The sequence below is a fragment of the Alosa sapidissima genome, chromosome 15 (genome assembly GCF_018492685.1).
Source record: "Alosa sapidissima isolate fAloSap1 chromosome 15, fAloSap1.pri, whole genome shotgun sequence".
Taxonomy (NCBI): Eukaryota; Metazoa; Chordata; class Actinopteri; order Clupeiformes; family Clupeidae; genus Alosa; species Alosa sapidissima.
In genome coordinates this window covers 33030286-33042785 of record NC_055971.1, presented here as the reverse complement: position 1 = coordinate 33042785, position 12500 = coordinate 33030286, and the positions used below count along the sequence as shown (strand labels likewise).

The window sequence follows — 12500 nt, the reverse complement described above, 5'->3', positions numbered from 1 at the left end:
CACCAATAAATCATCAGAAATATTGCTGGCTTGCATCTACAAGCGCCCTCTTTACGTTCGTCCTAATGGCTGTTAGTTGTCTGTGGATTGGCTTATATTTGGCGACGAAAATGGAAACGTCTTTAGACATGGAAAATCGATTTTATAATCGATTCAATGAACATTTGTGTCTCAAAAATCGAACAAGATTTTTTCACAAAAGTGACAGCCCTAATTGTGTTTAGTTATTAAAAAGTGTTACCGCATGTATTATCTGAGTGTGGCACGTGTAACGTGTTCTGCGTGTATGTGCGTGTGTGTGTGTGTTCTGCAGGAGGCTCTGCAGTGTGTGTCTGAGCTGCAGTGTCCCTCCCTGCTGGGCTTGTTTGTGCGCGTGGGCATCGAGGCGACTCTGGAGAGAAGCTCCATGGCCCGGGAACACATGGGTATGCTGCTCCAGCAGCTCATCAAAGCAGGAACGCTCAGCACACAACAGTACTACAAGGGGTGAGTGTACGTGTGTGTGTGTGTGTGTGTGTGTGTGGTGCATGTGTGTGACTGTAGTAGTTAATGCTGTGTGTGTGTGTATGGCTGTTATAGTTAATGTTGTGTGTGTTTGGTGCGTGCGTGTGTGTGACTGTAGTAGTTAATGCTGTGTGTGTGTGTGTGTGTGTGTGTGTGTGTAGTAGTTAATGCTGTCTGTGTGTGTGTGTGTGTGTGTGTGTGTGACTGTAGTAGTTAATGCTGTGTGTGTGTGTGGTGCGTGTGTGACTAGTAGTTAATACTGTGCGTTTGTGTGTGGCTGTTGTAATTAATGCTGTGTGTGCGTGTGTGTGTGTGTGCGAGTGTGACTGTAGTGAGGCTGTAACGATATGCATATGGAAACGGAAATCATGACACTCATATCCACGCACCTGTGTCGCAGCGTGAGGAGAAGAAGAATCGGCAGAATCGTGACGCACCCCTTCTAGTGTTTCACACAGCGCTTTGCAGCTTAGGCGGCTGTGTAGGCGTTCTGTCTGTGTGTGTGTGTGTGTGTGTGTGTGGCTGTAGTTGTTAATGGTGTGTGTGTGTATGTAGCTGCAGTTGTTAATGCTGTGTTTGTGTGTGTGTGTTAGTCTCTATGAGATCCTGGAGGTGGCTGAGGACATGGCCATTGACATTCCCCACATCTGGCTCTACCTGGCTGAGATCATTGCTCCCATGCTCCAGGAGGGAGGCATCCCCATGGGCACGCTCTTCAGGTCAGCCCCAGGCTTCATCTGAGGCCTACCCTGCCCCCTGCTCTGTGCATTTAAACACTCATACACACACACACACACACACACACGTGTGTGTGTGTGTGTGTGTAGTAGTTGACCGCTGAACTCTGACCTCTTATCTCTTAGGGAGGTGGCCAAGCCGCTGCAGCCTATGGCAAAAGCAGGAGTGTTGCTGGCTGAGATCCTCAACCTGCTCTCCAAAGGAATGGTGTGTGTATGTGTGCGCACTGTTGATATAATAGATATATATTTGTTCCAGTATAATGACTGTCACAATATCATATACATACCGTAATGACATTACTGAAAGTATTCAATTACTTCATATTAAAAGAATTTACAGTTTGTAGTTGGTTATATTTATGTGTGTGTGTCTGTAATGTGTTCTCACTGCGTGTGTGTGTACGTGTGCGTTTGTGTTTTCAGAGTCATAAAAAGATTGCATCTATGTGGCTGGAGGCGGGGCTTAACTGGAGGGACTTCCTGCCGGAGGACGAAGACGTCAACAAGTTTGTGACTGAAAAGGTCAGGGGTCAGCAGTGATCAGATCCCCCATTAATTATGGTGACCTCATAATGACCTCATAATGACCTCCGAAACCTGTCTGATCCCCCATTAATAGAGTATCGTGTACTATTAGTAGAGCCATGACGTAGCGTTGTCAAGGCAGCGATATCACTGGATCTAAACAAATCAATCAACCATTAGTAATCACCATAGCGGTGGCTTTCTTAATCTATTTCAATAATTTTACAAAGTCTCTAAGACGTTAGTATATTTTTTTTACACTGTAGGAATCCCATACTACAACGTATATTCATACCAACACAATCAAATTCGTGACTACAGAGTTTTATTTTAGCATGGGTTTCCTCCGTAAAAGAGACCTGCATGTAACTTCACAGCATGCGGTTAAAATCCTTAAATTCACGGACGTGTTTTGGCTTTATTTTTTATTTTTGTCAAAAAACGGCACTCTTAACAGCCGCCAATCTTTGAGAAGACGTGAAATATCCGCTGGAATTTTGTTTCATTCTATTACACCTGCCAGGAAATCCGTGTTATGTGGCTAAGCTGCTGCCAAGCAGGTAAAACACGTTTAAATGGCTATATTTATTTTTATTAGCTAGAAATGATGCCACATGTCTACATTCAATGCTATTTAAGCCACTTCGAAAGTTTGTTTAGATCCAGTGATTCTGCTGTCATGGAAACGCTACGTCACACTTCGGGACTCTATTATGGTGACCTCATAATGACCTCATAATGACCCCATAATGACCTCCTAAACCTGTCAGATCCCCCATTAATTATGGTGACTTCATAATGACCTTGTAATGACTTCCTAAACCTGTCAGATCCACCATTAATTATGGTGACCTCATAATGACCTCATAAACCGGTCAGATCCACCACGTCTAGGGTTAGCGTTAGCACCCCACATTGTAGATGGCCTGTCACCGCAGTGAGTGAGCTCAGCAGGGATTGATTGTCCATCTTGGTATAGATACAGACTTTGGGAACTTTGCCTTTGCAATGTGGTTACCACCTCTCGAGGAGAAAACAAGTCGCTTCAAAGAAATGTTGTCTTTCTTTCTCTTTCTCCCCCCCTCTCTCTCTTCCTCCCTCCCTCTTTCTCCCTTTCCCTCTCTCTCTCTCTCTCTGTCGACCTCTCTCTCCCTCCCTCCCTCTCTCTGTCGACCTCTCTCTCCCTCCCTCCCTCTCTCTGTCTCCCTCCCTCTTTCTCTCTATCTCTCTCCCTCTCTCTCTCCCTCCCCTCTCTGTCTTTCTCTCTCTCCCTCTCTCTCAATTCAATTCAATTCAAATATGCTTTATTGGCATGACAAATCATATGATGCATTGCCAAAGCGTTCACAGGAAAACATAAACCTATCCAAAGGTTCCAAACGTTGTTCCATTCCAACCTTGTGTCCAGACGGTAGAGTACACCGTGGGCTCAGAGACGGAGAAGCGAGCCGAGCTGCGCAGTCCTCAACAGCTGAGAGAGGAGCTAGAGCGCCTCCTGCAGGACAAACCAGACAACCAGCGCATCTACGACTGGGTGGAGGTGTGTGTGTGTGTGTGTGTGTCAACCAGCGCATCTACGACTGGGTGGAGGTGTGTGTGTGTGTGTGTGTGTCAACCAGCGCATCTACGACTGGGTGGAGATGTGTGTGTGTGTGTGTGTGTGTGTGTGTGTGTGTGTGTGTGTGTGTCAACCAGCGCATCTATGACTGGGTGGAGGTGTGTGTGTGTGACAACCAGCAAAATATACGAGTGGGTAGAGGGTGTGTGAGTGTGTGATAGAGAGAGAGAGCACCACCGAATGGGTAGAGGTGTGTGTAGAGGTGTGTCCTGCAGGCGAACCTGGATGAGAAGCAGGTAGTGTCCATGTGTTTGTGAGGGCACTAATGACCGTGTGTGTATGTTGCAGGCGAACCTGGATGAGAAGCAGGTGGTGTCCAGTGCGTTTGTGAGAGCATTGATGATCGCCGTTTGTCAGGCTGCAGTCATCTGTGAGTTCCTTCTCCTTAGCACTGCAGGACCAGTGGAACTGTGTCTTAGCAACACAACACGACGCAACACGACGCAACACTGTAGGACCAGTGGAACTGTGTCTTAGCAACATGACACGACACGACCAGTGGAACTGTGTCTTAACAACACAACACTGCACGACCAGTGGAACTGTGTCTTAACAACACAACACAACACTGCACGACCAGTAGAACTGTGTCTTAACAACACGACACTGCAGTGGAACTGTGTCTTAGCAACACGACACAACACTGCAGTGGAACTGTGTCTTAGCAACACGACACAACACTGCAGTGGAACTGTGTCTTAGCAACACGACACAACTTAACTCCTACTCAACACTGCAGGACCAGTGGAACTGTGTCTTAGCAACGCAACACACGACACAACCAGTGGAACTTAGCACACCCCTTTGGGACCTCATGAAAACCAGCTACAACCAATCAGAAACATGCATCTATTACAGTCACATACAGTCTATAGCCAATCAGAACAGAGTATCTGTTGCAATCACATTCTGCCTATGGACCATCAGAATCCTGCATCTATGCAAATCCCATTCACTCATCTGTAGTAAAAATGGTGTGTGTGTGTGTCTGCAGGTGAGAAGCCTTATAAGGTGGACGTGGAGCAGATTACCCAGAGGGCCGTGCTGTTGCAGCGCTACCTGAAAGGTGAGGAGAAGGAGCTGCAGGCCCTCTACGCCCTCCAGAGTCTGATGGTGCAACTGGAACAACCGCCCAGTAAGTGTGTGTGTTTGTGTGTGTGTGTGTGAGCGTGTGTGTGTGTGTGAGCGTGTGTGTGTGTCCTTGGGAGAAGCAAACAACTCCTGTGTGATGGTGTGATGACTCCAGTATGGTGTGTGATGTTGTAATGACTCCAGTGTGGTGTGTGATGTTGTAATGACTCCAGTGTGGTGTGTGTGTGTATGATGTGTGTGGTGTGTGTGTGTGTGATGACTCCAGTATGGTGTATGATGATGTAATGACTCCAGTGTGGTGTGGTGTGTGTGTCTGTGAGATTCCAGTGTGTGTGTGTGTGTGATTCCAGTGTGGTGTGTGTGTGTGTGTGTGTTAGGGCTGTCACTTTACGTTCGAAAATCGATTGCACAATCGATTGGACCAACCAACACAAGTTTCGAAAACTAAAATAGGGAATCGATTTTAACCAAATATGTACACTATTAATTTTAAACGAATTAAACAAATGAAAAAGATAGATGTAACAAAACTCAGGAACAAGCAGAAAAATAACAAAGAATTCCGAAGTGCAGTAAGCATTGCGAAAGCTAAAAAGAAAATTCCCACCAATTTTACGCACCGGAAACAGCTTTTTCGGCTGCTGTGCTGCTGGTTTTTTGCCAAAAAATTGAGGACAACGCGATCAACCTGTGCGACATGAGAGATACGAGTGATAGGCCCTAATAACTTGAGGAGTTCGATATGGAAGCACTTCGGGGTTTGGGTATATCAGACTATGGAGAAGGACAAAGCGGTATGCAAACTGTGCAGTCGTGAGTTCTACGTAGGCGAAATTTGTTTGACATTTCTAATTGTAAACGCAGCCACGTTGAAGCCTGCAGTAATGTTTTTCACTGATGTTATGGCAGTCCACTCTGCTTATTGTTTTTCGAGAATGTTGCATTCCTGTTTGTCATTGTGCACGAAACTTCACGCCATTGTGCGTCTTCAAGCGCCCCCTTTACGTTTGTCCTAATGCCTGTTAGTTGTTCGTGGATTGTCCTATATTTGGTGTTGAAAATTAAAACGTCTTTAGACATGAAAAATCGATTTTACAATCGATTCAATGAACAATTATGTCTCAAGAATCGAACAGGATTTTTTCACAAAAGTGACAGCCCTAGTGTGTGTGTGATTCCGGTGTGTGTGTGTGTGATGATTCCAGTGTGGTGTGTGTGTGTGTGTGTGTGTGTGTGTGTGTGTGTGTGTGTGTGTGTTTGATTCCAGTGTGCTGTGTGTGTGTGTGTGTGTGAGAGATTCCAGTGTGGTGTGTGAGAGATTCCAGTGTGGTGTGTGTGTGCGTACGTGTGTGTGTGCGTACGTGTGTGTGTGCGTACGTGTGTGTGTGTGTGTGTGTGAGATTCCAGTGTGGTGTGTGTGTGCGTGCGTACGTGTGTGTGTGTGTGTGTGATGAGAGTTCTCCTCCAGCAGAGGTCACACAGCAAGTTCCAATGGAAATCCTATTAAAGATGCTACACACACCCAGCAGCCAAACGGGAATCAGGAATTACACTACAGCTGCTCAGCTAGTGTCATACGTGCTACATGTAAAGGATCGCAGTCATCATATAGTGTTGCATGTAAAGGATCACAAAATGTAAAGGATCAGTCATATAAGTGTTAAACGTAAAGGATCAGTCATATCATATAAGTGTTAAATGTAAAGGATGAGTCATATCATATAAGTGTTAAATTAAAGGATCAGTCATATCATATAAGTGTTAAACGTAAAGGATCAGTCATATAAGTGTTAAATGTAAAGGATCAGTCATATTATACAGTGTTAAATGTAAAGGATGAGTCATATCATATAAGTGTTAAATTAAAGGATCAGTCATATCATATAAGTGTTAAACGTAAAGGATCAGTCATATCAAATAAGTGTTAAATTAAAGGATCAGTCATATCATATAAGTCTTAAATTAAAGGATCAGTCCTATAAGTGTTAAATGTAAAGGATCGCATATCATAATAGTGTTAAATTAATCTGATCCCTGGTATGTGTGAGTTTATGGTTTGGTTTTGTGTTGACAGATGTTGTTTAACACAAGAGCAAACACTAAAAGTGTGTTAACATGGTGTGTGTGTGTTTCAGACCTGCTGCGGATGTTCTTTGACGTTCTGTACGACGAGGACGTGATCCGGGAGGAGGCGTTCTACCGCTGGGAGTCGAGTAAGGACCCGGCGGAGCAGGTGGGCAAAGGCGTGGCCCTAAAGTCCGTCACCGCATTCTTCACCTGGCTACGGGAGGCCGAGGACGAATCAGACAACAGCTAGAGACAGGCCCCGCCCCCGGTGCTGTGGAGCGCCGGACGGGACGGGACGGGAGGAGGAGGAGACTCGTGGAGCGGAGCGGGAGAGAGAGAGTGGCGTGGGCCGCGTGGGAGCGCTTGTGTTGAATGTGTTTCAGATGCTGCCTTCTGTCCTCACAGGGCCCAGCTCCAGGCCTGCAGTGCGTTCTGGGAAAATAGACTCTCTTTTCCCCCCTCTTAATTTAGTTTTCTCTCTCTCACTCTCTCCCTCTCCTCGATGTCCTGTTGCCATAGGGAATCCATGACAACCGAAGAGAGTGTGTGTGTGTGTGAAAGTAATGCTGTTCAAATCTTTATTTTTCAGAAATTGTGTGGATGGGATTCTCTGTGTGTGTGTGTGTGTGTGTGTGTGTGTGTGTGTGTGTGTGCGTGAGACAGGCTTCTGCAGTGTGACTTTGTTCTTCCTGGTTTTCATACGTGGGAAGGATATGCTAATGAGGACAGCAATGGGAAGCTGTGATCGGCTCCTGCTCACTTCCTGTCTGTAGAGTGACAGGACAGGGGCGAGGCCAACAAAGGATGTGAACTTTGAACTTTGTCTGCCGAGTGGGCAGCGCTGTCCAAACAGCCCCCTCTGGCCCCTGGACGTCATCCCCCTTTCTCAGAAAGGAGAAGAGAAGAGAAGAGAAGGAGGGATGGGCAAAGGACGAGTATGAGGCACTAATGTCTCAACTTGAAATCCTCTCCTGAGGCCGCTGGGACGCGCGCGCGTGCGTGCGTGTGTGTGTGTGTGTGTGTGTGTGGAACACACTCGTTTGAAGAGAAACGACTTCTTGCTTTTCTTCTGAAAGCGCTTAACCACCCCACTTGTTCTCCACACTCGTTCTTCATCCCTCGCTCCCTCTCTCTTCATGGCCGAGGGAGAGGTGGAGGCACCCAGTTTATTGATTACAAATTGAATCACATTTTTGTAAATAATTTTTTGTTTTGTGTTCTGTCTGGGCTTTTCTTTCTGAAGTATTTAATGAAGAGAAAACTAATAGCTTCTTTACACAGCTCTGAACTGGACAAAACAATAAATAATATTGCAGTTAAAAAGCACTCAGACTCTGCGTGTGTTTTCCTGTGTGTGTGTGTGTGTGTGTGTGTGTGTGTGTGTGTACCTAGGCTTCTTTACACAGCTCTGAACTGGACTAGACAAGACAATAAATAATATTGCAGTTAAAAAGCACTCAGACTCTGCATGTGTACCTGTCTGTTTGTGTGTGTGTGTGTCTGTCTGCAATCGTTTGGGTTTGTCTGTGACTTTCTGTGTGTGCACGCAATCGTTTGGGTTTGTCTGCCTCTGTGTGTCAGCACGTCTAGTGTGTGTGTGTGTGTGTGTGTACCTAGGTTGTGTAATTACCTGTCCTCCTGTGCCTTGTCTTCATTAATGAGGCCTTGGCGCCGCAAGCTGCCCTGGTGATAATTATGTGTGTGTGATGTCATCCATTCCATTAAGCTGAGCTATGGCCAGATCAGTGTGTGTATAAGTATGTATACTCTTTTGATCCCGTGAGGGAAATTTGGTCTCTGCATTTATCCCAATCCGTGAATTAGTGAAACACACACAGCACACACACACAGTGAGGTGAAGCACACACTAATCCCGGCGCAGTGAGCTGCCTGCAACAACAGCGGCGCTCGGGGAGCAGTGAGGGGTTAGGTGCCTTGCTCAAGGGCACTTCTGATGGGTCATCCTGCGTCTGTGTGTGTGTGTATGTCTGATGGGTCATCCTGCGTCTGTGTGTGTATGTCTGATGGGTCATCCTGTGTCTGTGTCGCTCCGCTCGATGGTGTTTTATGCCCCTAACGTCGTCTTCCAGGCAGCGCTGCCACCGCTGACTTAACCTAACCCTAACCTTAACCCATGCCTAATCCTAAACCTAACCCCAACCCTAACCTTAACCCATGCCTAATCCTAAACCTAACCCTAATCTTAACCCATGCCTAACCATAGCGCCTTCCAGGCAGCGCTGCCTTGAAGACAACGTTGGGGGCATAAAACACCAAGAAACATCAACCCCCTGCTGCTGATAGAGCCCTTCTCTTGCCACACTTACACTAGTACTTAGAATGCCTGCACTATCCTCTAGTAACAGCATTAGAATGCCTGCACTATCCTCTAGTAACAGCATTAGAATGCCTGCACCATCCTCTAGTAACAGCATTAGAATGCCTGCACCATCCTCTAGTAACAGCATTAGAATGCCTGCACTATCCTCTAGTAACAGCATTAGAATGCCTGCACCATCCTCTAGTAACAGCATTAGAATGCCTGCACTATCCTCTAGTAACAGCATTAGAATGCCTGCACTATCCTCTAGTAACAGCATTAGAATGCCTGCACTCCTAGCCTCTAGTAACAGTATTGAGGATGCATTAGTAATTCCTACCTGAGGGCTTTCTCATTTTGGAAGTCACTTTCGATAGAAGCATCTGCTAAAATTAATACATTTAAAAATAATGTAACCATAGTAATAGTCGTTCACCCTTGCCGTGTTTGGAAATGGAGTAGTGTGCATTGTGTCCACTAGAGGTCGCCGATCCTCTATATCTTTCTCATGTGGATGATCGATCACTTTCTTAAGTGTTCTAAACACTAGAAGGCGCTGTGTTTCTGAAAATGCAACAGTGCTGCCGGGAGAGCTCATGTCAACTTCAACATTAACAGAAACAACCTTAATCCTCACCACACACACACACATACTTCCTACACAGGTAAGAAACAACCTTAATCCTCACCACACACACACACATACTTCCTACACAGGTAAGAATTTGACCTCAAAACTGCTGCTCAGACAACAAAGTGTTTCCAGCTGGATGTGAAATAAAGACCGTAACAGAAACTCATTCCTGTGAAGTTCTGTATCAGTCTACAATGTCTCCCCTCTGGCCCTGCACAGGAGGATTATTCTGAGAGACGATGCACAGATTACACTCAGTTGCACAGACATCTTACCCTGAATTATATTTATTTCTCACTTGTGTGTATGTGTGAGTGATATATGTTAATATTATTTATTGCTGCTGTAACACCATAAAGTCCCTTTGTGGATGATTAAACTAAAAGCATCTATAACCTAATCTAAAATCAAATAAAAACTCAATATGAATTGGGCTTTCTCTTACGCACCCCAGAGATCGGCAGAGAACCGTGGCTTTGACAAAACACTAATATCTTTATTAGTGTGTCCTTTGGAGAGAGAGAGAGAGATATGAGGAAGATAATGGAAACTAAGCACACACTCCTCCCCATAGCTTTCATTTGGTGATCTCCCCTCTACCCAACACTCTCTCTCTCTCTCTTCTCTTTTCTCTCTCTTCTCTATCTCTCTTCTCTCTCTCTCTTCTCTATCTCTCTTCTCTATCTCTCTTCTCTCTCTTCTCTCTCTCTCTCTCAATTGAATTCAATTCAAGAAAGCTTTATTGGCATGAACGTTGCATGAACATTATTGCCAAAGCTCAATTACATGTGCACAGAAGAGGTAAAGAGGACAAAATTGAAAATAAATACATGTTTAACAGAATTGTGGAATTCACATATAAGAGGACATAAAAGTAAAACAACGATTCTAATAATAAGAACAAATATACAACATTGTTTGTAGTTGTGGCCTCACTGACTGTCCCTCAGGTTGTGGCAGGCTGCTACAAATTTTGCAGCCAGAATAACCACATCCTCATTCTCACCGAGGATGTAAGGCAATTTAGCCTCATTTGTCCAGGTTTGGAATTCAGGGAGGGTTGAATTTAATTTATTGAAAAATAATGTCCGTATTTCCTCATATTTTGGGCATTCTGTTAAGAAGTGGAGCTCTGTCTCCACAGCCCCCAAGCTGCAGTGTGAGCATAGCCTCTCCTCTCTGGGCAGCCAGGTCTGCCTGTGTCTGCCTTTTTCTATGGAGAGACTGTGCTCACTGAGTCTGTACATAGTCATGGTTTTCCTGAGTTTTGGGTCTTTCAGTGTACTCAGGTAAGTAGCTGTTGTGTATTCACGTTTTAGGGCCAAATAACATTGTAATTTAGATTGTGTTTGGGTTACTTCTTTCCAATAGGTGATGTAATTTTCCTTTTCATTGTTTGTAATTTGGTTGGGTCTAATTTTTCTTGCTACTGTAACATTGTCCTGGGCCTCAGTGATGTGGGATGGTGTGAGGTCACTGAGTCTCAGGACAAGTTGGCTAAGTGGGCTCCTTCCTATGTTTTGCTCTTGGCTTTGAAGTGCTAGATGGTGGAGTGAGTCGGGGTGGCTCATTTTAATGTGTTGCCAGAATTAGAGGGCTCCTTTTTGAATATTGATGATAAGGGGGTATTGGCCTAATTCTGCCCTGCATGCATTGTGCATGCACAATGGCGTCTTCCTCTGTACCCGGAGGATACTTTTGCAGAACTCTGCATGCAGGGCTTCGATTGGGTGTTTATCCCAGGTTGAGAATTCATGTCCTAAACCCCATACCTTAGAGCCATATAGTGCAATTGGTTCGATCACAGTTTTAAAAAGTTTAATCCAAATTCTAATTGGTAGCTCCAATCTAATTGATCTTTTAATGGCATAAAATGCTCTTTTTGCTTTTTCTTTGAGTTCCTTCACAGCCAAGCCGAAGTGCCCCGTTGAAGTCAGAGTTATGCCTAGATAGGTGTAGTTATTTGTCTGGTCAATTGTCCTGTTGCCTATTTTAAAATTGTTGGTGTTTCCCTGCAGCTTGGAACGTTTTTGAAATACTAAGACCTTGTTTTTTTCAGAATTTATTTTTAGGGCCCATGTCTCTCCCATGTGTGGCCCATGTCTCTCCCATGTGTGGCCCATGTCTCTCTCTCTCTTCTCTCTCTCTCTCTCTGAATGTGGTCTAATCTGATTTTTCCAAACACCTTTGAACTCCAGCAGCTCATAAATGAAAGCATAAATATTTCATCAGGAACAATGAATTAATTAACGATAGCAGATCATATGTGTGTGTGATGGGGAGAGAGAAAATGGTGTGCAAAATTGCCAGGAGTGTGTGTGTGTGTGTGACATCATCGTGAGGTCAAGGACAAACTTTATTTGCCCCCAGAGGGCCAATTGGTTGGTCTCACACACACACACACACACACACAGTTTGTCTGTTCAGCGAAGTTTTATGTATGTCATGTCTCGCTTCACATTTTTATCACATGACACAACACACATCACATGACACAACACACGTCATATGACATCGTAAAAGCACCAACTACCGCCCCTTTCGTTCGAAAATTCTAAAACAAAGATTTTTTGAATACTTCAACATAACATTTGATAAATAAACCTTACATTTTCCGGTAGCCATGGGTGTGTAGATTCGAACAAAATCTGGTTTGGTTCTTAACTCATTGAGTGCCAAAAGCGTAATATTACGTTTTTCTTTCCCATGCGTTGAGTGCCAAAAACGTAATATTACATTTTTACACTCTAACACACCTTATATGTGATTTTGGGAACTCTGTGATGAATGGAAATGAAATATATGACGATCGAAAACATGAAAACGCACAATCTGGACATTTTATCTAGACATTTTATCATAACTCGGTTGCCGCTTTGGGTCGAATCAGGGACGCATGCACGTCATCTCAAAACCAGGCCATTTTCGTGGGTCTATCACTAGGAGGCAGTCTCGCTGATCACTTCCCGGAAAGTTTACAGGCAACACTTCATATTTCAT

At 44.7% G+C, this 12500-nt stretch overlaps 2 protein-coding genes across 2 annotated transcripts in view; both read left to right on the top strand.

The window, feature by feature from the left end:
- The window catches only part of wu:fb16f03 (eukaryotic translation initiation factor 4 gamma 1), a 63058-nt gene extending 55186 nt beyond the window's left edge, over positions 1 to 7872 (top strand). The window contains 8 exon segments of the mRNA XM_042063572.1: positions 314 to 486; positions 1098 to 1223; positions 1368 to 1449; positions 1668 to 1766; positions 3178 to 3309; positions 3676 to 3757; positions 4382 to 4522; positions 6615 to 7872. Of these exon segments, the coding sequence (XP_041919506.1) occupies positions 314 to 486; positions 1098 to 1223; positions 1368 to 1449; positions 1668 to 1766; positions 3178 to 3309; positions 3676 to 3757; positions 4382 to 4522; positions 6615 to 6796 (1017 nt within the window). The 3' untranslated portion in view covers positions 6797 to 7872.
- Positions 7873 to 9315: 1443 nt separating this feature from the next.
- The window catches only part of alp3 (alkaline phosphatase 3), an 18415-nt gene continuing 15230 nt past the window's right edge, over positions 9316 to 12500 (top strand). The window contains exon 1 of the mRNA XM_042063595.1: positions 9316 to 9531. The gene's annotated coding sequence lies outside the window, so the exon portion shown is untranslated. The remainder of the gene's footprint in view (positions 9532 to 12500) is intronic.